Consider the following 25,661-nt stretch of genomic DNA (forward strand, 5'->3'; position numbering starts at 1 on the left):
CCTCTTAACTGACAGGGAAGGTCAGACTTTAAAAAAAAATGAAGTGAGTTTCATGTTCTTTGTGAACAAATTAAAGAGGTACTACTGTATATATTAAATATATTTCCCTGCATTCTACAAACATAATCTCGCATTCTCTGTAACATACTTATTCATATTGAAAGATTTAATTTATGAATATAGGTTTCATTTTTTTTAATTGCCAGAAGTAACTTTAGTTTTTCACATGAGAAGCAAGAAGAGCATTATCTACTGATATATGTATAGTCAATTATGTTTTAAAATTGGGGATAAGACCTCAGACAAAATGGGCATTTGCATTCATTTATGAGTGCTGTAGATATTCATATCATTAACTGTAGTATCTTCTTAGGCATCTCACTGCTTGACTCAGTGACTTAATATGTATGCTATGCCATGGGAATGATCTAAATCAGGGGTGTTCAAACTACCGGCCCATGGCCGGAACGCATCATCGCGAAACAACGCCCACTATTAAACATATGTTTAAATAGGGGAGTGAAATAGGAAACATACTGCTTTGAGCTTGGAGAAAACAGCCCCGATACTCACAGCTATCTCTGTGAGGCAATAAAGTTTAAAATTGGTCCCAAATTCTACATTTAATATGATAGAAAATGAAGTGTGTTGACATTAAAAACTGAGAACAAGCATGTTGCTCTCTTACTTTTCGATCTCATCCTATGCTGATTGTTATCTGTTACCCACTCCACAAAAAAATTGGCTATCACATGAAAAAAACTGATCAGAGGAGAGGACAAAAACAACTATATTTTGTTTTGAGATCAAAAGCAATATTTCAGAATGCCCATTCATTATGCCAAAACTCCCTAATGTTTCACACAGAAACACACACATACACACACACAGAGCACAAACACACACACACACACACACACACACACGCAAGTGCATAATCTGGCATTGTACAATAGACACAGTGATGACTTGCCAAGGGCTTTCAGATAACAAAAAATAAAGGTACCAGCCTAATCTATAAAGGAAAGTGTTGTTCCACAATATGGTGTGCGTAGTAGTGGTAGTAGGTAGTGATAGTAGTCGGGAGGTTGCCATTCAAAAATACTTCACCCACCTTCATCTTATATGCCTGGCAAACATTAAGGATGTTGACGGCAGGTTTGCACTACATATATTGCCGAACCATTTCTATGTGAAAAAAGTGCTCCCATTATTATCTCTCTGCCAAATTGTATAGGGTTCTATTGGTCAAAACCAACCTTCTGATTGTTCTCAGAATCATATTGAAGCAAGGGCAGCAACTATAAATGAAGTGTACTATTACTATAGAGCAGGGGTGTCAAACTCAATTTAATTGAGGCCGCATCAGCATTGCGGTTGCCCTCAAGGGGCCCGGGTGGGTATGGCCTGGGTGGGTGTGGCCTACTGGGTGGGCGTGGCTAGAGTGCGTATGGCCTGCTGGGTTGGCATGGCCAGCTCTTACATCGTTCGCATCAAGGGTGCCTATGGGGGCCTGGGCAGGAGTGGGACAGATCTGGGGGTCTCTGGCAGGAGGAGGGTCTCTGGGCCAGGGCCAAGGCAGTGGGGCCGTTCCTTCACTGTTTCCAGGATGGCTTCGCGGGCCGCATGAAACCACTTTGCGGGCGGATCCGGCCCCCGGGCCTTGTGTTTGACATGTCTGCTATAGAGGTTCTGATTCTTTGCCATGATTTTTACTAGTTGCAGTTTTTGATTGGTGAAAGGCAGCCTTAAGTATGGTAGTGGCAGGAGCTTTATTTTTTCCCTACATGCCTGGATTGAAGTGCTTTACTAATGCCTTACTAAAAAGTAAGATCATGTCATATCTTGCTCCATATTTCTTAGAAAATAATTTGAAATATTTCTTTATAGAAATGTCTATAGCTGCAGTATGCAGTCTTTTAAAATAACTTTTAAATAACCATTTTATTAAAATTGTACCTATTTTTGTGTTCTCTATTTTACTTATTTAAGGATAGCACCAAAATAGTAAGAGTATAATAAAGTTGTGCTTTTGATTCATTGTATAGTGCTATATTTGTTTTCTCTTTCATCATTATTCTTGGTTATACTAAAAACATACATAAGTGCTATGCTTGTTCTATTATCACTATTCTTAGTGACAGTATAAACAGCTCAGTATAAAAACAAGATCAGTACAATTTTAAACAGGTGCTACAATAATTGTGTATCTGTATAATGCATTAATAGAAAGTAGTTATTATGTTTTCTTAACAAATACTTGCTAACTGTGGGACAAGGGATGACATCTGGGGATGGAGTGAAAAGGGAGATCAGCCTAGAATCCTTACATAGCTGCAAGAGAACTAAGTCCAGTTCCCTTGAGTGCCGTTAGATGTATCAATTTTAGTTGAGAGGATTCCTGTGCACAAGCTTTTACCAGTAAATCAGTTTAATTGAACCTTTGCATGTCGACTTAGCCTGACATTATATTTCATTTCTTAAACATGTATTTTTAACTGGATTCTTTTTTATTAAAAGAACATAAATTCAATTAACTCCTAGTTTCAAGTTTCATGCATACAAAATATGGTTAAAAATAAAAATAGGGTTAATTTTTTTTCTGTGGAAACAGAATGGACATTGGTTCTCTACTATTTTTCTTAATAAAATTAAATGGCTATTTCCATTAAATTAGCAGGAGGCAAACTTGATTTTAAAGGTTTTAACTACATTGTACTGAACAATTATAGTATCCTTATGGGAAGAGACATGGATTACTTCATATTAATTATTAAATGGAAAAGCAAGGAACAAGCATTTCAGAATAATTTGATTTCTAGGAGTATATTTGGGAGCATTAGAGGGTATTTGCCATTAACATTCACATATGCTGTCTGGGATATCTGAGTACGTCTACTTCTTCAGACAGCGAGACAGACAAATGGATCTCGTTCTCTTGTTGTATTTAGCATTGCTAGATCACATGGTTTTGAATTTATGCTGCACTTAAAATCCCTCTTTGGAATAGGAAAGGATTTTTAAAGTTTTAACAAAGGTAATCAAGTAAAAATTGAGATAATTAGTTGCAACAAGTTATATAAGGCTGAAATTGTGTATGAAAAGATAATTGTTTTTAACCTGATAAACAGTCAAGACCACATAGAAAACTTCTCATATTAAGCAAGCAGCGCTGAAAAGAACTACAGATAGTCCTCTGCAATTGAAACTGGCAACTCAATAACTAAGCAACTTGGTCATGTGAGATATCATGTGACTGCTGGACATATGTCAGTTCTGTGTGGTTAAGTGCAACATCATTTGACCATCATTTACAACTTCCCGTTGGCTTACCCATTGACTTTATATGCCGGAAGCTGTCTGTTAAAGTTGCAAATGGTGATCATGTGACTGGGTGACATTGTGACAGATGCAAGTTGAAGGATTAATTGTTCTTGGTCACTTTGCTGGGATAAAATGCCATTTCAGGCTCTGGGTGTGTAAATTGAGAGGCAATCTGGATATAAATTCTAACTAGCACCCGAAGTTGAAGTCATTAGAGATGCGTCAGGCAAAGTAGCTCACATGCAAAGAAGCCCGGCAGAGGAGCTCGCCGCTCCGGCTCCTCTGCCAAGAAGAGAGTAGAAATCCCTATTTTCGGAGCCGAGAAGAGAAGCGCGGCTACAGCAGTCGCTGAAAAATCCAGCAGCAGAGTTCCGCAGAGGAGTAAAAAGCACGAAGAAAAGCAAAGGAAACGGTGAGGAGGAGGAAGAGAGATGCCTTGGCTTCGTGCAACTCTCTCTGGAGTAACCGTCACAGCGGCTCCATCGTGTCTCCAAGGTGCAAAGCTCCTCCTCCCCAATGCCTTCCTCGGGAGCCCTCGGGGCTTTTGAGAAACTCTTTCCCGCTTCCTTGGCATCAGATTCCGCCGCCGCCACCGCCGCCTCAGCTGCGGACGGCCGAAGGCCCAGCCTAATCAGCCGCCAGTCCCCAGAGACCCGAGAGCTGGCACATACGGGTCTGCCACACGGAAAGCAGGGAACAGGGTAGTTAAATATGGCTCTTCCCTGCCGCGTTCTCAGGTTACCTTGGCGCCCCACCATCGCCACGGTGGAGAGAGAGAGAGAGAGAGAGAGAATTGCACGCGAGCGAGCCCGAGCTAGAGTTCCCCCCAAGGGGGCGGAGAAAGAAGAACTCTCGGAGCGTTTCTTTCGTAAATACGCGCGCAGGCACACACTCGCCCAGCCGCGCACTTCGCCCAGCTTCTCGCAGGGAGTTTGCAAGCCCTTCGTTTCTCTTCAGGGCCGTCAGAAGGGCGAGCAAGTCTCTGCCCTGCCCTGCCCTGCCCTGCTGTGGGGGTGGGGAGCCAAGCGCGCTTGACGTTCCTGGAAACGAGAAGGGCCTGTGGAGATTGACACCAACCCGAGTGCCCAAGCGGGTCTTCTCAGCGTCAGGCAAAGTAGCTCACATGCAAAACAAGCCCGGCAGAGGAGCCGGAGCGGCTCCGTTGCTGGGGGCGCGTCTCGGCCGGGGCCTTGCAGGATCCGGGCGGGCGTCTTTGCTCGCCGCTCCGGCTCCTCTGCCGGGCTTGTTTCGCATGTGATTCCGGGCCAGGTGCTGCTGAGGGCGAGCAGAGGCGCCCGGGCCGGATCCTGCAAGGCCCCAGCCGAGACGCGCCCCCAGCAGCGTCAGGCAAAGTAGCTCGGCCACGCGCAAGTCCTCGGTAAGTTCTTTTTTTTGTTCACTGGAGTATAAGCCGAAGTGGAGTTTTCAGCCCAAAAAGTGGGCTGAAAAATTCGGCTTATACTCAAGTATATACGGTATCTTAATTTTCCTTGCCAACTTTTATTTATTGGCTCCAAGTCACCTGGGTCTTTTGGAGCATTGGTCCTGAATTCCTAGACTTTCATATGACATTCCTAGACTTTCATATGAAATCTGTTCCTTTAAGGTTATTGGAGATAATGGTCCATCTTTAGATAATACTGAAGCCACCAGGTAATTATCCATTTGTTCCCTTTAGGATCCTTTAGGTCTTCTATCTGTACATGCAGAACCTTTGATAGCTAAAATAGTGAAATGCATTTTTTAAAGAAGGTAAAAGAATTTCCTTTCTCTACGCTTTCCTTTCTCTACCTCATTTTTCCCCCTGTTGGATTTCATTTGAAGTATAGACTTAACTGTCTGTACAGGATAAGTGGTGTCTGCATTTGCCATTTCACTTCCCTAGGTTTGGATAAACCTGGGATCTATATATGGAGTTTTTTGCCTCATATATGGAGCAGTTCAGTATTCAAAAAGATTTCAAGGCAATAAAACAAATTTAGTAAGACAGAAGAATGCAATCATTTTAACCTCTGTGGAATTTTAAGATCATGTTATTGGTGCTAAAGCTGCCACGGAGAAGACTAACCCTAATCCTTTACTAAATGGCTGTCATTCAATAAAGCATTGGGCTTAAAACTAATCAGAAAGAAAGAAAATAAGAAAGAAGTGTATAATCACTAGAGTTATTTCTATGTTCTTGTTTTTAAGGGAACGTTATAATGTGTTATTAGAACTTCAGTACTTAGGTTGATGAATATATTCCTATACAGTAAATAGTACTATAGTTTTTGATCCGGTATCAATTAGTCTACAGTATTTTGTAATAGTGCCTCTTTCTATATTGCTACTCAGCCTAATCATGATGTCTACTGATCACAGTGAAGATAGTAATGAATATTCAAGTTCAGAAACTGGTTACAGATCACCTGATTAATTCCCTAGGGAGAGAGCTAAGAGAATTAAGGGGACCAAGGAGGTAAAGTAAGCTCTGCTACATACCCTCTAATTCCAGCTAGCTATTTGTGCCAAGTAGTGCATCTTAGATGCTTTGAGTAACTTCCAGTTACTAATTGAGTTTGAGACTTTATCTTGGACTTAAGGGACCAAGCACCTCTCAAAACCATTCTTTGATTGTGAATGTGCTATGGTTAGTGACAGTTTATTGAAGATTTTAACAGCTATATAGTCTCGAATTCACATCATTTGCAATTGTCCTTGAATGGAAAATAATTTTAATCTGTTGAATTTTTGTAAAAAAAAAAACACCTGGAAAATTTGATAGCCAAGAAGCTTGCCCAGTTATCAAAAAATATTAATTTTAAATACAGGTAGTCCTCAACTTACAACCACAACGGAGCCCAGAATTTATGTTGCTAAATGAGAAATTTGTTAAATTTGTTATTGCCCCATTTTACGACCTTTCTTGCCATAGTTTAGTGAATCATTGTAGTTGTTAAATTAGTAACACCCTTGTTAAGTGAATCTTGCTTTCCTATTGACTTTGCTAGTCAAAAAGTCATAAAAAGTGGTCACATGACTCTGGGACACTGCAACCATCATAAATATGAACCAATTGTCCACCATCCAAATGTAACAGTCATAAGTGTGAAAAATGGTCATAAGTCACTTTTTCCAGTGCTGTTGTAACTTCTGTTCATGCTTATTGCTTGATGGTCCCTGAAATATAAGCCAAATTTTTCACATCTTGTTTACTGATTCACCAGATGTTTAAATTTCACTGTATTATTATCTGCTACCACAGCAAACTGACTTCCAGTGTTGTATCCAGGTGGAAGGGCTTAGCAAAAATGCTAAAGGCAAACATGGAATGGTGAATCCTGGCATTGCTATTTATATATGTTGATTTCCAGATTTGAATTGATTTATCATAATACCAATATACCAAAAAGGAAATAAGAAAGAGTAAACTAACACCAGCTTTATAAGCCTGTTCATCAAGGGTACAGTTGGCACCACTGTGGAAAACTCAACATTGGATAGTGCAGAACAAGCTGGTTTCAAAGAAGGACAGTCAGCACTTGATACTGCCTTCTTCTTCATCTTCAAACTGAAAAATACTACCGTCATCCACATGAGATCCTTTACATTGTCTTTTACTGTTTTAAAGGCAGATTTTGATTCAATCCTAGCTAGGTTCTGGGGAAAACTTTTTCACCTTTTGTTGCAGAGGATGAAACCATATGAAGGCACTGTAACAGTGTTGCTCTAGTGCTTCAGGATTTTTTCACCCATAATCAACATTCACAAATGGGCAAAGCAAAATGGTTCTCACAAAGCTTAAATTTCTTTCTCTTATTAAATAATAGATTTGTTTTCGCTCACCTGTATTCCAATATAGCAACTCTCTTGCTAACAGAGAGTTTCTGTAATCAGAGTTTCTGTAATCTGCTAGTAGTTAATAACTACTAGTCTACTAACAAAATTAGTCACCTTTCCTAAAAGGCCTATTCCTGCTACTCTTAGAAAATAGAATGGCTTTAGCATTGATCAGACATTTAGATTTAAACATTTAGATATATTATTCTAAGCCTTGATGGCCTAAAAGAGAGATGTCACTGTTAGGGCTCATAAACGTTCAAATATAACTTTTCATTTTGCTGATGGTGATACCAATAATATCCCAGCTACAATAGGGGGGAACAGTGCTTTGGTTTACATATAGTAAGACTTTTATATTGTCATAGAAGCCAGTTATATTATTTGATATCGTGTACTGTTAACCCACTGTCTTCGTTGGCATGGTCCTGGGAAAGCCTGGTCTGAATTGAAACAAAGGGTGCTAGATATTGATACCCAGCATGAAATAAAATCTTTCTTCTGTGGTAAATGTGCTTCTGGAGAGATCATTCTTCCCTGTCAAATGTTTATCAAACAATCTCTGCCCATCCTGTAGAACAGCTTTCACCGTTGCCATTACAATTTTTTCCCACCTTCACTATAAGAAGAAAAATTAAATTACAATGTTGTACAAGAGACTTTGGCCCTTGCTCACTCGAAAAAAAGTAGTCTTGCCTGTATTCCTGTAATGGCCCTTCTTTGTGGTGTGAAGTTTACCAAATAATGCTTTCCTTAGGTGACTTGCACACCCACTGAAAGGACGATGTCTTCCTCCTCCTAGCTGATAAGTACTGGGTATCAGCACTCACTGAATTTGTGGAAATTTACAATTCTTTTGACAAGTTTAATTGTTTCACAATTAATATATTGTAATTTTAGCATCTGTTGTAACTTACTAGCTAGCTTTTTTCTATTTTCTAGTGCACTTTTGTAAACTTCAACAAAGTTGTTTTCATTGCTTTGAAGGAATAATTCACAATTATAGGCATGTGCTAAGGCAAAGTTTTACAGAATGCGGGCTGTTAGTTATTTTCACTCTGTTCTGAGCAATTATTTTTCTTCTTTAAAATTTCAGTTTAACTTTGTTGGAAGAATTCTTGGGCCTAGAGGGCTAACAGCTAAACAACTTGAGGCTGAAACAGGATGTAAGATAATGGTCCGAGGCAAAGGGTCCATGAGAGACAAGAAAAAGGTAAGTTCATTAAAGAATAGCAGTTTATTGTCAGGAAAACTTTTTCACAGAGGGCAGAATTTCCTATATAATTAAATGCTTAAGCTAATAAAATATTCCATAGTTACTATGTTACTAAATTATGTAGTACTTTGGGAAAAAAATTATTTTATTCAAATCATTTGTACATATGTTATATGTTCTGAAGGAAATCTTGAGGCTTTGCTTACTTACAAAGGATGTGTGTGTGTGTGTGTGTGTGTGTGTGTGTGTGTGTGTTGGCAGAATGTCTACTGGGATTCTGTAACATACATCTTTACTCCTCCAGATATGGAGAGACATTAAACAAGAATTAAATGCAATCTTATTTTCAAGATTAGAGGGGCAGCTGTATTTTTTTTGTCTGCCCATTACAATTTCATAGTACATTTGGATTATGCAAAGAACTTTTAGAAATTACATATTTCAGTAAACCCTAATATATAAACTGACTGGACTAAGAAATAGCTGTTAACAATCATGGTTAACCGTCATTGTCAGTCATGACTGATTTTAATACTTGAGGTCTGTAATCTTGGCTCCTCTGTTGTAGTTATGACTGAGATGTTCATTGCAAAAATCCTAAAGACAATATCACGTTTAGAAAGAGAGTTTTCTCTACTATAATTGTCATTGTTAATTAACCATTCACTGAAAAATAGATGAAATCTTCTGGTTGGTTCTTTATATAAAAAAGAGCTGTATTTTGAGAGTTTGATATGAAACAGATTCAGTTTTTTAATGTCAAGACTACTAATTAATTATTTTTATATCAGCACTATTATAAAATTTAAGGCACTAGTATTTAGCTTTCACTTTATAAGAATATAAATACAAATATGCAAAAGTATGTAAAATAAAATTTTATGTTTATAGAGTTCTTCTGATTATTATGTGAAATATAAAAAACAAGACTAAGATATAACATAATTTAGAAGATAGCTAATTTTAGCTTGATTATATTTTTAGATACTAAACTGAGGAATGATTATACTGTATCTAGCTCAGGTCCTCTTCCTCTTCCTCTATTTTTTCTTTTTCCAGTTAATGTTTTCCAGTGCATTTTATATTTTCTCCACGATCACTTCAGTACCATGAGCATAATTTAATATGGGTGGTATCATCCAGCAAACCACATCTAGGCTCAGAAACATAAATATATAAATACTATTAGAAAAAATGTATGGCTTCCCATTCAATATTCAGAAATTAGGTTGCTTGAATGGAGGCTACTAGGGTTAGACATCCTGGAAGATGGCACCTATGTGACTTAGTGATGTCATCAGCAATTCAGTTTCACTTTATTTTCTGATCAGCATCACAATATATGTGTATCTGATAGGTGGGCTAAAACTGTTACACTATAGGAAAAGAAGCTTCTCTGTGGTTTACATTTTAAGGCCTTGAAGTTAAAGCAACTCTGTTTATTTCGTTGTAGTCTAGAACGTTGAAGATTCACTGAATGAGTGAATATATGGAAATTTGATTGCTTTCTCTAGAAATATTATCCTGTTAGCTGGTTGTACAGAAAGAGATGCTATGTAAACTTAAAAAATGAAATATAAACTGCTTTCTCTCAGTCTCTAATGCTGTCTTTTACTCATTTTGTAGAATTTTAGTGGTTATTCTATACTCATTATCCTGCAGCTAAATGATTCCTGGTTTCCCAATTAGTTTAACCTCTATTTTGAGAGACAAGTTTCATTGTTCAGCATTTACCTACTAGAATAATAAATAATAGTAACGTTGAAATTTTAGTTATTTTATATGTGTAATTTAATTATAATAGTTATGAGATTATTTTTAAAAATACAACCTATTTTTATTACCAGATGCTGTTACTGTGTTCCCTTGAAAATAACACCCAACTGGAAAATAAGCCCTGGCCTAGCATGATTTTTCAGGATGTTTGTAATATAAGCCCCACTCCAAAAATAAGCTCTAGTTAAGATTGTCAGCCAGATGGACAGATTTGGTACCATATTTCCCTGAAAATAAGACCTAACCGGAAAACAAGCCCTAATGTGTCTTTTGGAGCAAAAGTTAATATAAGGCCGGTCTTATTTTGGGGGAAACATGGTAATGAATGTCTTAAATGTTGATTAGATTGCATTCAAATTAAAGAATTTGAAAAAAAAACTACTGTGCTTTTGTTTATTTAACAGATTTTAAGACAGTGCTTTCATTTAATGGAAATCAAGTTTAGAAATGTTGCATATTAGATAGAAAAGGTGTTTCCCATTGCATTTAAAATGGCATAAAATGAATCTCTTATATTTATCCTTTGAATAATTTTAATAATAATTTTATTATTGTATATATAGAAAATTTGTATTGAAAATATTCATATAAAAATAAACCAAAAGAAAAGGAAAAATAACATAGAAAATTGCAAGAAAATAAAAAAGAAAACCAAAGAAGGACAGAGATGACTTTTAACTTTCCTTTAAGCAGATAATTATATTATTCTTAGTTATTAATTGATTGGTTGATTAAATTTTTATAGCTACCCATCTTATCAAAAGCAATTCTAGGCTGTGCACAACAATCAGTGTTCTCTCCTAAATACAAGGACCTTCACCTCTTCATTTAGTCCTTTCTTAGTCTTCAGATCTATACATCATTGATTCATTTTTTTATTATTTCAACAAAAGTCAATATAAAGTTCCAGTTGTTCAAAAAAAGTTTTTGTTGTTTGTTCTCTGATTAGTCAGCTCAGTTTCTCCATTTCTGCAAATTCTGACATTTTCATAGTTCATTCCTCCACTGTGGGAATTTCATTACTCTTTCATCATTGTGTATACAATAATCTTGTTGCAGTTACCATCTACAGTAGCAATGTACCATAAGTCACAATAAAAAAGTTCTGATTTTCAAGCAGTGTGAGTCCTTAAAACGTTTTGCATCATAACAGTATATGAATTGGTAACCCGAATTTCCAGCACTGGTTTGAAATACTTTTATAAATAGTTTTGATAATTTTGTTGGTGTCATATACCAGCACTACATCATTTTATATAAATTTTCTCTTAAATTATGACAATGTAAGTTGGTTTAGTAATAGCAGTAGTACTTATATACCGCTCCATTTTAACAGCACTCTCTGAGCGGTTTACAGAATCAGCCAATATTGGCCCCAACAATCTAGGTCCTCGCTTTGTTGACCTTGGAAGGATGGAAGGATGAGTCATACATGAGCTGGTCAGGATCATATCCTGGCTGTGGGCAGAGTTAGTCTGTAATATTCCATTCTGATCACTGCACCACCGTGTTTACTTACATTTTCTCACAAATACCCCTCTATATAAAGTATGTTGCTTTATTTTAAATGTTATATTTGCCATTTCAGGTACTTGTTCAGTGGTGTTCTGGCATTCAGCCTCTTTGTATACAACTAAATTTAGATCCAGTTCATAATATCTTGTGAATATTGTGTATTTTCTTAACAGTATGATCTTTAAAATAAGACATCTGGGAGACATTTATCTTCTAATGAGCAGTCTCTATGTGCAGAAGAAAAAGAATAGGATTGATTGCACACAATCTAAAATTTCAAAGCACTTCTAGATTATTTGCATGCCTAATTAGTCTGCATTCAAAATTAAGTGAACTAGCTTCTTGGAAATGGAAAATGAAAAGCAATCTTTTATGGAGAAAATATCACATTTGCATGTTCGCCTTTCTATATTTTAGAATTATATTTTTTCAGTGTACATAATAATAGTGTCTAAAAATATATTTATGCTTCTGTATTAAATGAGTGAATAGGACCCTGAAACATCAGCTTTGCTTTGATGTAGCACAGCAAAGTGATGTTGAGAAAAACTTAGCAGTGATGTGCATTTTGGTGATAAAGGACAGTGTCAGAATAGCAATTAAATACCTGCTTTGCTTGATATAGAAAACAGTGGTCTTATACTTCCTACTCCTTGGCAATTCAAATGTTTCTTTTGGTGAAGGATATTAATACACATTTGAATTTGCTTAGATTTATATTTAATTTGTGTGACTGCAGTAAATAAAGCAATTGTATTTGAGTTCTTGATATTTTGTCTAAAGTATGCGGGAAAGTAGTGAAAAGATCAGTTTACATATATACAGGAAATAAGTAATATGTTAAGTTAATTGAAAAACACATCAGTAATTATGCAATTCCAAGGTTTCACTGTGCTACCTCTGTATCTTTGGCTTTACATTAATAATTTGATTTGAAATGGTACAAAGAAGAAACTAAAAAAAACAGGAGTGGTAGTATTTCAGATACCTTTTATAGATGTATAAAAACTAGTAGGGGGGAAAGTAGAAGTCAAAATTTGATATAATTCCTGGAATTTTTAGGTTCTCTTTCTACTTAATAACAATTGCCTGAAAATGAATAATTTTTATAGTAGACATATAAGGTCGACTAATGTTTTTCTATATGAGGGCATGCTTGTGTGATAAATTGGCACACTACAACATTCGTGTCTATGAAAAGAAAAAGAAACTAATTTTATATATAGTAATAATAAACTCAGTTGTTGAGTATAGCAAGAATGGGCTATTGAAATGAGCAGGATTTATTAGTACCTTTGGAAGATGCTGATGTTTTAAAAAAAAAGGCTTAAGGTGACTGTCACTTTTTCCTTCCCCCCCCCCCCATGAAGTCTGAGCGTATCTTGTTTTCAGTTGAGTTATATCATGATAGCAGTAGAAAGTGAGAAAATCCTTAGCTGTCAAATTATTCCTTTGTCTTTCTTACTCAGTGAAATCTCTAGAAAGTTTTTATATTGAATTTTATGTTGAATTAGCCACAGAAAGTGCTTTTTGGCCATTTGATGATAATTGTTAGGGCTTTCAGAAATACAAAATGCACTATGAAGCATATAAGCGCTCATATTCATATATGGTTCTAATGTTGTCCAGTAATCTGACTTGCTGCAATTAAGGCTAACCAATTAAAGATGATATTTCATTTTTCTAGGAAGAACAAAACAGAGGCAAGCCCAACTGGGAACATCTGAATGAAGATTTGCATGTATTAATCACTGTGGAAGATGCTCAAAATAGAGCAGAAATTAAATTGAAGAGGGCTGTGGAAGAAGTAAAAAAATTACTGGTACCTGCAGTAAGTAATAATATTGACATATTGATGTTTCATATGTGTTCCTTAAGATCATATTATCTTCCATGTGGTATTACCTAGTATCTAGTTAAAGGAAATATGTTCAAATACAATGTTTTTCATCTAAAGCATTGTTCGTATATGATGCACTGTAATGTAAAAGTAAGATTGAATGTAGGCTATCAATTGTTTCAAAAGCAACTTTCTCTGATTTGAAAAGAGTAATATATAACTAGTGCATACTAAGAACACATATTAATAGATTTACAGGAGGAACAGGAGTATTTCAGATAATTTTTACTATTGTCTGGAAAGGTAATGAGGTTGTTCAATTAAATAAAGCATCCTATCTCTGTAGTAAGTTACTTTTAAAGTTATAAGACTTATTTAAACTTGTGGAATTTTCAGAAATAGTTTACAATAAGGAGTGCTATTAAGGAAAAAAAACAATTTGTTAAGCACGGCATGACCCATGTACAGTCTGTAGTAGTAACTCTTACTAGTTACTGGTCTTATCTGTTCTATCCAGGTGGGTAGAAAGAGGGTCCATCAGATCTCACTAGGTTTATAGTACTGTTGATTAGCCATAATTTTGAGATTTGATTTCATAATTCACTGAGGAAATATTTTTCTTCTTATAAAATTGTTCTGCTGAACATAAATATCAGAGAAATGTATCAAAGAAGTGAGTATATTGGTTGTAGTTTATGTAAGAAAATAGTTTCTTATATCATTTATGTTCCATAAAAGACCATTTTGGAGATGGGGATATTCATTCCAAGTATGTGCATGAACAGGATGTCCGGTTATAGGTATTTATAATTAAAGAAACATGCAGAGGAAGAAAAATAATGTAAAAAAATAATACAAAAATTCAAACAAATTATGTTTGCTTAATATAGAAAGAAAAGTTTCTCAGAGACCCATACAAAGTTGGAATATGTTTTTCATACAAACTCATGTTCGAAGGCTTTTTTCTAAAATTGTATCTTAATAGTTGTATACTATAATAAAATGATCAGAGAGACATAAATATGTCTTTGTTATACCACTGAATTAAATTATGACAAATGCTAGAAGAATGGTACAACTCTATTTAAAATCAGTTCTGAACACCTGTGCTTGATAATAGTTACACGTTTCAGCCATTGAGAACAATTGAAACTGCATATAAAGATGCAATTTTAGTAAAAATTGAAAGCCAGTTTGATTTAGTGGCAAAGGAGACTATGAGTTCCAATCCTCACTTAGTCATGAAAACTAGCTAGGTGACTTCGAGACATCTTATACTATCTCAGTCCTACCCATCTCATAGAAAGAGATATATGAAGTATGTACTCCATCTTATTTGGGCCAAAAATAAAAGCAAGATAAAAATCAAATATTAAAAGAAAGTTCATTCTTATCAATGAAATAGTTTGTATAGAATAGTTTGTTTCCTTAAGACAAGGGTGTCAAACTGCCAGGCCACAGCCTGGATGCGTAACGCAGAAGATGCGCCACCCCAGCTCTGGCAAGGGGAAGAAAGTTGCGATATATCGCAACATGTCACGGATCGAGTTTGACACCCCTGCCTTAAGACAAAAACCTAAAAACTTCATTAATTTAAATTTTGCTCAGGTAGCTAATCAATCAATTCTTCCATGATAAACTAATTTAGTTCCATTTTTGGTCATAAATGGAAAATGTTTGCTTTGACATAGTACACATTGTCATTTCTAACTGAACTCATCTTAGTTCTAGATATGTTAAGTTTAAAGTGTAATTGTGCTGATTTTTTGTTCAAATCTAGAGACTGCAAACAATTAGCTGTGTTAAACTTCTAATTAATGTATGTCATCCAAGTTGATTTTACTTGGTTTGGACAAAGATATAAAGATGAAATGTGCAAAAAGAAAGTATTTTTGAGTTCTTATTGTAGATAACAAATGATAAAATTGGCCAATATTTTTTTAATACAGATCATTGTTTATTATTGATCCATATTTTGAGTTTTGCACTCTGTATCCTTTTATCACTGTTAATATTTTGATATATATCCAAAATATGCTTTAAGTACATGTTACAGTTATATTTCTTCTTTTTTTTACCATTTTTACTTGGAGGGAGATAATGTTTGAATTTTTACAAGAAAACAAAGTTTTATTTGAGTGCCTCTATCTAAATGTTCTTGACTACATGGACAATCATAAAGAAAATGACTATCATGTTAGTAGTTTAAAATATTATCACACTAAAGGCTGTGATTCTTAAACTGCAGGCCATCAAGTTATATTTAGAAATCTATTTTTCACTCAGAGCTTAGTTTGTATTGATTCTACCAAATTTTCTTTGTAAATATTGAGGTATAAACTTTTTAGTTTGATTTAGGAAATATTATTCTTGGTAGGCATACTGTAGGAGAAATTGATATTAGTATCTTTAATACATGCAGTTTGTTGAACAAGATATAATATTTAGGTTACCACCACATTAAGTTGTAGATCACTGTTTGCCAGCTGCATTAAATTTTTCACTCACATTCATAAATTGCACTGAGCTAAAAGGAAAGTGTGGTTTAGCATATTTGAACACAAGTACTGATTATAGTAGCATGAAAAAAATAACTATTGTATCTAATTTCTATACCAAGAGCCATTTGTGTAACAAATGGAACCTACAACAGAATGTTGAATGTATCTTTATCTACTTGCAGAATTCTGTTCAGCATTCTGCTAGCCAATTTATTATAAATTATGTAAACAGTTGACTTCATTCTTCACCTCTCCATTGACTTTTTCTGGGTTTTTTTTCAAGTATGAACATTGCGCGGTTATGAAACTATTAAATACACGCAATCTGTTAAACTTCTTTGACATGGTATAGTGTCTTTCTTTTGGATATAAAACATTTTATGATTCTACTTGCTTCTGTGTTTGCCCAAGTATGTTTGTTCTGCCCTCTTGTTTCTCTAATTTTGTTTTGATTCCATATTTGATGTCACCTAATCATGTGAATTTGCAATTAGAGGAAATAATAACTATCAATATGTGATAAGTATCAAATAATGTTTTGGAAGTTCAAACAACTAATTGTTTATACTGTATTCAAATGGAAAGTAGTTTGTGCATTTTTAACAGATTGTTCTACATTATTTTTCTCCATAAAAATCATATTCTATAACCTTCTAAACAGATACAGTCATTCTCTTCAACTTTGCTTTTTGTGCTGTGTAGGGAATTCAGAAAGACTAGGAAGTTTTATTGTGATGCAATCCTCTGCTATAGGTTTCAGTTATAGATTATGTACTTTACCTGATACTGCACCTTTGAGATTGCCTCCATAATAAAGTTTTAAAATAGGCAGATTTGAACAAAAGTTCATGTAGCCTTGAGTAACTATATCAATAATTAATTGTAGTTGAAAATAATTCTGTATTATCATCACACTTAGAAATTTTAGAAACTACTTCTGTAAATTGGTAGTAGTTCTTTTACATTAGTTCCTGGCTTACTTTAATATTTAGGAGTTCAATATCTGTTATAGAGTGTGTTTCATCTCTAGTTGATCTTACTTTTGGCCATGAAGAGAATTTAGACCTGATTTAAAGATAGGATTTTCTTATTTTAACAGAATTTCTTTGTGAGTAACTTTCTCCAAGGGAATTCATTAATTTTGTGACATTAATTCATTTAATTAGGTAAAGTAGTAAAGGGATCAGAAGGCTAGATGATGATTGGTAAACAGAAATTGAAATGTCATAAAATGTGAGTGAGTGGTTCCAGATTTGGGAGTTGGTAGGATTGAATTTCTGAATGAAAATTCACTTCAAGGAACAGGATTGTGGTTTGTTAGTACTCCTTGGTTTAGTTTTGTTTCTGGAGCCTTGGTAACTGCAGTGATTGGCTTTCTTCAGTTCTGGTCATTTATCTGTTATGCCCATTTTTTAAATTAGTATAGCCTGGCCACAATGACCATGTTATCATGTCTTAGATTACTATGCATATTCTTACATAAGGCTGCCTTTACCTAGAAATAATTTTACAGATTCTCAGGAATCTGTAAGGGGAGAATCAATCTACCTCAAAAAGTATTGATGCTAATTTATAAAATTCAAAATTCTTAGGCCTAAGTACTTGTCAGAATACCTCTCATAATGTGTACCGACCAGCATACTGAGATTGCAGTGGGTCTTGATAGTAGTGTTGGGGAAGTTAGTAAGAATCATGATTTTCTTACTTTAGACATCTTTGCATTTTTTGTATAGTTTTATTAAGAGGTTAGATGCACCTCTTTATGTAGATCAGTACTGCACAGCATATAGCACACAGGCCACATGTGACCTGTTAAACAGTCTTGTGTAGTTGGCCAGCTTTTTTTTTTAAAAAAAAAGTATTAATTCACCCTACTGTCACTCTGAAAAATCCATTGCTGAGCACTTGTAACTCTTACCACCACTTCCAGTGTTGGTGTCACTTTTCTAGCTATTAAATAATTGATTGGTGCACCAGGTATTTCTTTATGAGCCATAATGATTTTTAACTTAATCAATATGGCCCTTTCTCCTTTACAAGTTTCGTAGGTCTGATTTAGACCTTTAAAATCCCTTGACTTATTTGTTCCTGGCTGCTTAGAAGGGCCAATAAACAGGGGGATATATTTGTTGTGCAGATATTTTTAAGAACATCTAATAGGATTGTAGATCTACTGCATAGATTACCGTATATACTTGAGTATAAGCCGAATTTTTCAGCCCACTTTTTGGGCTGAAAAATTCCACTTCGGCTTATACTCCAGTCAACAAAAAAACTTACCGAGGACTTGTGCGCGGCCGAGGCTTTGGTGCTTCCGGGATCGCGCGCACCTCTCCCAAGCCACCGCCATCCGGAGACCTGCCGAAGTTTGGGGAGGTTTGGGGAGGTGCGCGCGCACCTCCCCAAACCTCACCAAACGTCGGCAGGTCTCCGGACCTCCGCGCCTTGCCTGCCTGCTTCTTTCCACAGCGGAAAGAAGCAGGCAGGCAGGCCGCGGAGGAACGGAGACCTGCCGACGTTTGGGGAGGTTTGGGCGCCTCCCCAAACCTCCCCAAACCTCGGCAGGTCTCCGTTCCTCCGCGCAGACCTGCCGACGTTTGGGGAGGTTTGGGCGCCTCCCCAAACCTCGGCAGGTCTCCGTTCCTCCTGCCGACCTTTGGGGAGGTTTGGGCGCCTCCCCAAACCTCCCCAAACCTCGGCAGGTCTCCGTTCCTCCTGCCGACCTTTGGGGAGGTTTGGGCGCCTCCCCAAACCTCGGCAGGTCTCCGTTCCTCCGCGCAGACCTGCTGACGTTTGGGGAGGTTTGGGCGCCTCCCCAAACCTCCCCAAACCTCGGCAGGTCTCCGTTCCTCCTGCCGACCTTTGGGGAGGTTTGGGCACCTCCCCAAACCTCGGCAGGTCTCCGTTCCTCCGCGCAGACCTGCCGACCTTTGGGGAGGTTTGGGGAGGCGCCCAAACCTCCCCAAAGGTCGGCAGGAGGAACGGAGACCTGCCGAGGTTTGGGGAGGTTTGGGGAGGCGCCCAAACCTCCCCAAAGGTCGGCAGGAGGAACGGAGACCTGCCGAGGTTTGGGGAGGTTTGGGGAGGCGCCCAAACCTCCCCAAAGGTCGGCAGGAGGAACGGAGACCTGCCGAGGTTTGGGGAGGCGCCCAAACCTCCCCAAAGGTCGGCAGGAGGAACGGAGACCTGCCGAGGTTTGGGGAGGTTTGGGGAGGCGCCCAAACCTCCCCAAAGGTCGGCAGGTCTGCGCGGAGGAACGGAGACCTGCCGAGGTTTGGGGAGGCGCCCAAACCTCCCCAAAGGTCGGCAGGAGGAACGGAGACCTGCCGAGGTTTGGGGAGGTTTGGGGAGGCGCCCAAACCTCCCCAAAGGTCGGCAGGAGGAACGGAGACCTGCCGAGGTTTGGGGAGGTTTGGGGAGGCGCCCAAACCTCCCCAAAGGTCGGCAGGAGGAACGGAGACCTGCCGAGGTTTGGGGAGGTTTGGGGAGGCGCCCAAACCTCCCCAAAGGTCGGCAGGAGGAACGGTTTGCGCGCGCACCTCCCCAAACCTCCCCAAACTTCGGCAGGTCTCCGGACGGCGGCTTGGGAGAGGTGCGCGCGATCCTGGAAGCACCGAAGCCTCGGCCGCGCGCAAGTCCTCGGTAAGCTCCGGGCGGTCACTTGCTTCGCGTCTCCTGAGGGAAGGGGGGGGGCGACTGGAGCGGGCGTGTTTCCTCGCCTGCTGGGCGCCGCGATTTGCCCGGGGAACGCGCGGGCCCCGAATGGCAGCGAGGAAGCGGACAGCCAGGGCTTCCCCGAGAGCCGCGGCCACACAGGGTATTCCTGTGTATTCAGGCTTGCAAAATGGCGGATCGAGCCTCTGCTGGCGGCAGAGGCTTGCAGAATGGCGGATCGGCTTATACTCGAGTCAATAACTTTTTCCAGTTTTTGGGGGTGAAATTGGGGGTCTCGGCTTATACTCGAGTCGGCTTATACTCAAGTATATACGGTATATTTTGTGACAGTTTTCATTGTAACATATTGGCTGCATTTTTACTATTCTTGTTCTTCTCAAAAATAAAATCTTGAATCCATACATTCTGATACCTGCTTGTCAACGTTGGGGTTAAAGCCAGTGGTGATGTGAAAGGAAGATTTGAGTTTGAGGCTCTGCTTATTTATGAAGTTTGTTGATTGGTCTTGTTCAGACTGCTGAGCTGTTATGAGAATAAAATATTGCAACAAATTATTTGTGAAGTGGCATACAGTGTTAACATTCAAGAAATAATTAGCTTCCTCTATGATAATTATACAGGGAGCTAAATTTGCACTTTGAGGATTATATTTAGAAAAATTCGTTTTCCTTGAAAACAGTGCATGCTTTACAAATTTGATGGCTTTACTCAGTCTTTGCTCTTCCAAATTTAATCATTTAATTCTAATTTTAGTATTAACATTCTTAATCTAATCTAATTTCTAATAATGACACAACTGTAACTGGTCAGATACCTGTACTATATTTTCTGCCCAAATGAATCTGTGACTGGACAGGATCATCTGCATGAGAAATGGAGGTTGCTTTCCTGTAAATAGAGTTCTTCCAGAGTGCCATTGTCTAATCAACTATTGGTAGTGTTTCCCTCTTTGGGGAATGTTTTAATTAGTGAAAGATAAGCAAGGCAACCAAATACATTGTCTTCATTTGTTGAATGGAGCTTCCTGTGTATTTGGTGACTAAAGTTTCCAGTGTTCCCAGCAGTTATTTGCTTGGACAGGGTGACTAAGGAAGAATTCTCCTAACAGGTAAGGAGCTTCTTCTTTCTAACTCCAGTTTTTGTGTCATGTTCCAGGTCTTGCAAAGGTTGATAAGTTCCTCCCCGAAAAAGTAAGTTGGGTTGTAATTTTTCTGATTTAAAAAGTTGTAAAAATAAGCAACTTTTATGGGTATTCTACCTTTTTATAAGATTATAAAGTGTTGGTTGTAAACATGCACTTTATTTTATAACTTACACAGTTAAAATTCCCTGAAATTGACCCATGAAGCTAAATATTAGTCAATATATTTGAATCATATTATTGTGATTTATTTTAGGTACTTTATAGAAAATACTGACATTTTGGAATTTTTTTTTAAAAAAGAAAACATTCATGCAAAGGCTAGATAATAGAGAATTCTGAAAGGTTTATATTTGAGGATTTAAGGGGTCTAAAATGATAGCAATATTTTTTAAGGAAAACCAGTCTTTAAATTATGTTAATGGTGAAATTTATTATTTTAGACATTGCTGTGTTCACGTATTTATAATCTAAACAGTATAATCTAAACATTTCTTGTTTCAAATGCAAGGATTATAATTATAATTCTACTTTTGAATACTTTGTATTTGGAAGCAGTGTAAAACGTATTTAAGCATAGTCCAGTGTGCAACTTGTACTGGTACATTTGCCGATTAAGAGTGCGGATAAAAAGACTATCAAACTATAACTTTGACTCTTCTATGTATACAATATGTCATTCTAAAATGAACTCAGGGGATATATGACAAAATACAGGGTTTTTTTTAATAATTTTGCCAATAGAAATTATCTGCAAGACATGAATGGCATAATAGTAGTTCCTTGGCTGTTGTCATTTCAGAATTATATCTAGGATAGTGTAAAAAAATGATCTACTTATAAGTTAACAAACAACTATAAATGTAGAAATACTACAAAGTTCTCACAATAGAGGTCTATCCACTTTGGTCATATGAAGCATTTTAATACCTTAAGTTCTAAGGGGTTATTTTGACTTTGGTGATACCAAATAATTTAGGGTGGTTAAAAGTGAAAGGAACAATGAATTCTTTCAAAAGGTTGTTTCTGTTGGGAGAATGAAAATTAAAATGGCAAAGTTTCAGTATAAGCAAATATAGTATTTCTCTAGTCCTAGTCCAAGAGTGGGTTGAAAGTAAGATTCTTAAATGCAGAATAGAGATATAGTTTATGCGCTTCCCTAATCAACAATAAGACGTGTAGATAAATCTTAAAAAATAGTATTTTGAAGACTTGTGAAGTCCTTATATCTTATTTCCAATAGTTCATAAAATAGAAAAAATGTTCAATAACATAATTATGATTGAGACTAGCTTTTTATTTTGTATCTTTGCTAGGAACTGTAAAACTGACAATAAAGTGGCAATAAATTTAAACAACTTGAAGTGCCTGTTGAAAATTACTTTTATCTGTTTAAACAGTTCTCCAATTGATGCATATGCCACATCAGTTGAAATTGTCTGTTACACCTGTAAATAAGCTAAGCCTCCATATAACCATCTATTTCTGAATGATATATAGTCAGTTTGTATAAATTATTATGCATTTCCTCTAAATTATTGTTGAAGATCACAGTTAAGCTGCTTGAGTGATAATCTAAAGTGTATGACAGCATAATCTGCATTTACATTCCTTGGTTTGATACTTAAAAGTTTTGAACACAAGAGAGAATTAAGCAGGGCATTTTAGTTTAAAGATAGTGTACTGGTTTCTATTGAATCTCTATCATTTTTGCATATTTTTAGTAGCTGTGCATCACCTTTCATAAAAACATGGATTTAAATATATTCATTATAAGTAAGTAGCAGTTACTCAAATGATGTTAGATGCATAGACTTCCGCAATATGGTATTTTCTTTCCGAAGGGGAAACATTTCCTAATTGACATAGTTGCCTTGAATACCTTACAACAGTGATGGTGAACCTTTTAGAGACTTGAGTGCCCAAACTGCAACCCAAAAACCACTTATGTATCGTCGGATGCCGGGTGGGTGTGGCCTATTGGCTGGGTGTGGCTCATTGGGTGGGCGTGGCTGTGGTGGTAACAGCAGACTGGGTGGGACTAAAAAGTTCAATCAATTCCAACTTTGCGAGATCTTTTTTTTTTCCCACGAGAAGTTGAAATTGCTTGATTGATTGAACCTTTTTTTTTTTGCACGTGGTGGAGGCTTAAAGCAAAAACGTTTTATAAAACCCAGCTGAAGGTTTAGGACTGGGGTGATGGCACATGTGCCCACAGAGAGGGCTCTGCGTGCCACCTGTGGCACGTGTGCCATAGGTTCGTCATCATGGCCTTACAAGCTTCTAAATGGGTTTCATTTATATTTTAAATATTCTAAGTTTTGAAGTTACTTTGAAAATTATTTGAAGAATATAAGCTAAATCATTTGCGAGTGTATGGCATCTGAATTTGTAAGGTAAATGTAAGAGTTGTGATTGTTTTGATACAAAATTGGGCATTGGTCAAGAGTAGCTAAATGGAAGCAGTAAAATAGCTAAACATTATTGAGAAAATATATGTCTTCTGGAAGAAGAAATATTTAGTCTCAGGAATTAGCTTTTCCCTCTCTGAAAATCACTAGGATTTTAGCTTTCCTACGTGAAATAGCATAAGATCAGAGCAGAAATTAAAGACTTTTAAGGGTTTCGTTTGTTCTTTTGAAAGACTCTTGCAGTGCTGTTATTTACAGGAGCATTAATGTTATGAATCATTTCATCATCAATTTTTCTATCAATGCACATGAACATTCTTGAAAGATTTGTGTTCTGGAAAATAGAATAAAAAATTCCTGTTTACATAAACTTCTTTTTCCCTAAATTTATATATGCGTGGGTTGAATAGAGCTTAGTTAAGGTGCCAAAATCAGAGCTGCTCACCCCACTAGATGTTTCTTCTTACTGAAACCCAAGTAGCTATTCTATTTATTCTATTCTGGTCTATTCATTTGTATGCCACTTCAGTGACTAAGATAACTCTAGGAAACTGATATATTAGGGTTAAAATAACAAAGTACAAATAATGTATTAAATAAGAATCAAACAATCATAAATATAGTTGAGAAGGAAACCAACTCAGTTATAACCATTAGAAAATCAGAACGCACCAGGGGTAGGGGTAGGGGTAGGGTTAGGGTTAGATTTAGAATTAGAATTGCATCATTTTGTCGTTAGTGCACTGTGTCTTTCCCAGTTCTGTCAAGTGGATTTTGAGGCATTGAGGAAAGACCTGATTGTCTTGCTAACAGTAGCATTTTTTTCTGAAAAAATGTATTTTATTTCATTCTAAATAGCTTCTGTATAATTAATTTTTAAAAGAAATTTTTGATAAGATACTTTTCAAATGTTTGAAAATATTTGCATGGAAATTATTGAAATTATTCAATTGCATACTTGTCCTTCTGATCAATGGCCCCCAACCTTTTGGATGCCAGGGACTGGTTCTGTGCAGGGTGGTTTCTCCCATGGACAGGGAGGCATGATTTTGTGTGTTGCCTGGATCATGAGAGTGCATGGATGGGCCTTTGCTCGCTTGTGAGGCAAGGTTCCTGGCAGACCATGGTCTGGTGATGGGCCAGGATTTGGGCAACCTTGCTTCTGACCAAAGTGCAATGAAAATTAGAGGTGCATGAATACAGTTGTGTAGGAATAAGGCCTGTTGCAGAAATCTCGTGGCTCTAAGATACTAGAAAATATTTTTTTATTATTTAGGGTTGGTTGCCCACTTGTATGGGTTTGATGAGAGTATTTCATCAATCAAAAGTCTTCTACAAGTCAGTAGTCGTAAAAGTTAAAATTATAAATAAATTATAAACAAAGTAAAGCAAAATGAGTTATATTAATCACATAGTTATGGATTTTTGTAGTTACCTGATGTGATTTATAAAGGGAAGCATCCCCATAGAAAATTTTGAATGTAGCAGAGGGGTACTAGTGCAAATGAGGAGAAATGTTACTGTAGTTTCCTTATCTTTGAATATTTTTCAGGAGTTTTCATAACCATTAGAAACGCTTTTCAGAGGAAATTTAGGAGGCTAGGAAAAATATGCTTCATTCCCTTTTGTCTGCTGAATAAAACTACTTGGGAGATGCTTCCAGAAGTAGTATTGGTATTTATTCTACTGCTAAGCTTGTAAGCTGCCCTGAGTCTTCGGAGAAGGGCGGGATATAAATGGAATAAAAATAAATAAAATAAATTATTATGACTATATATGAACATATGTCTGAGATAACATTCAAAACATAATACATAATACACACATAACAAATCAAACCAATATTTAAACTATAATTCTTGTTTCATTTGTAGCTAACACAAAATACTTATTTTTCATACACTTAGGTTAGCTGAAAGTGTTCACAAAAATCCATTGACTTTTTAAAAAACAATAATTAAATAAGCAACTTTTCATGTGCTTTCTCCATAAAGAAAATGATACTGTACAGTTTTCAAAGATAGCTTAATTTTGCTGCATATTGCAGAAAGTATTCTTTCTTAATAATCTAGTGTTTTGATTTTTGTTGTTGTTATATTTAATTAATAAAATATGTTTTTCCTGTACATTTCATAGGATTGGACTAGTTGATCCTCGTGATCCCTTCTAAATCTATAATCCTCTGTTTTTAGAATTACTATAAAGATACTAAGTATACTAGTACCAGTGGATTTTTGCGAATGGAAGTTGAAGATTTTCATTTCAATCAAGATAATATAGGGACTTGGCTAATAAAAGGAATGAATTCAAAATTTACCTATAGGCTTTGCTTCTGGGGAACTGTCACACGTTGAATGAGTGATAGAATTAACCTTGCTCTTAAATATTGATTAAACTGATTTAATAAAAATATTTTGTAGAAGTGGTTCTTATGATTGATTTG

The 25,661-nt window shown here is 36.7% G+C and overlaps 1 protein-coding gene across 6 annotated transcripts in view; it reads left to right on the forward strand.

Moving 5' to 3' along the window:
• Positions 1 to 25,661, forward strand: part of QKI (QKI, KH domain containing RNA binding) — a 113,675-nt gene that overhangs the window by 43,504 nt on the left and 44,510 nt on the right. For all 6 annotated transcript variants that reach the window (XR_014493708.1, XM_083373047.1, XM_083373048.1 and 3 more), the window contains 2 exons: positions 8,240 to 8,356; positions 13,338 to 13,481. Coding sequence is in view for 5 of the 6 variants with exons in the window: in XM_083373047.1 (XP_083229173.1) it covers positions 8,240 to 8,356; positions 13,338 to 13,481 (261 nt within the window). In the remaining variant the exon portion in view is untranslated. The remainder of the gene's footprint in view (positions 1 to 8,239; positions 8,357 to 13,337; positions 13,482 to 25,661) is intronic.

This window comes from Vipera ursinii (assembly GCF_947247035.1).
Source record: "Vipera ursinii genome assembly, chromosome: 1".
Classification (NCBI taxonomy): domain Eukaryota; kingdom Metazoa; phylum Chordata; class Lepidosauria; order Squamata; family Viperidae; genus Vipera; species Vipera ursinii.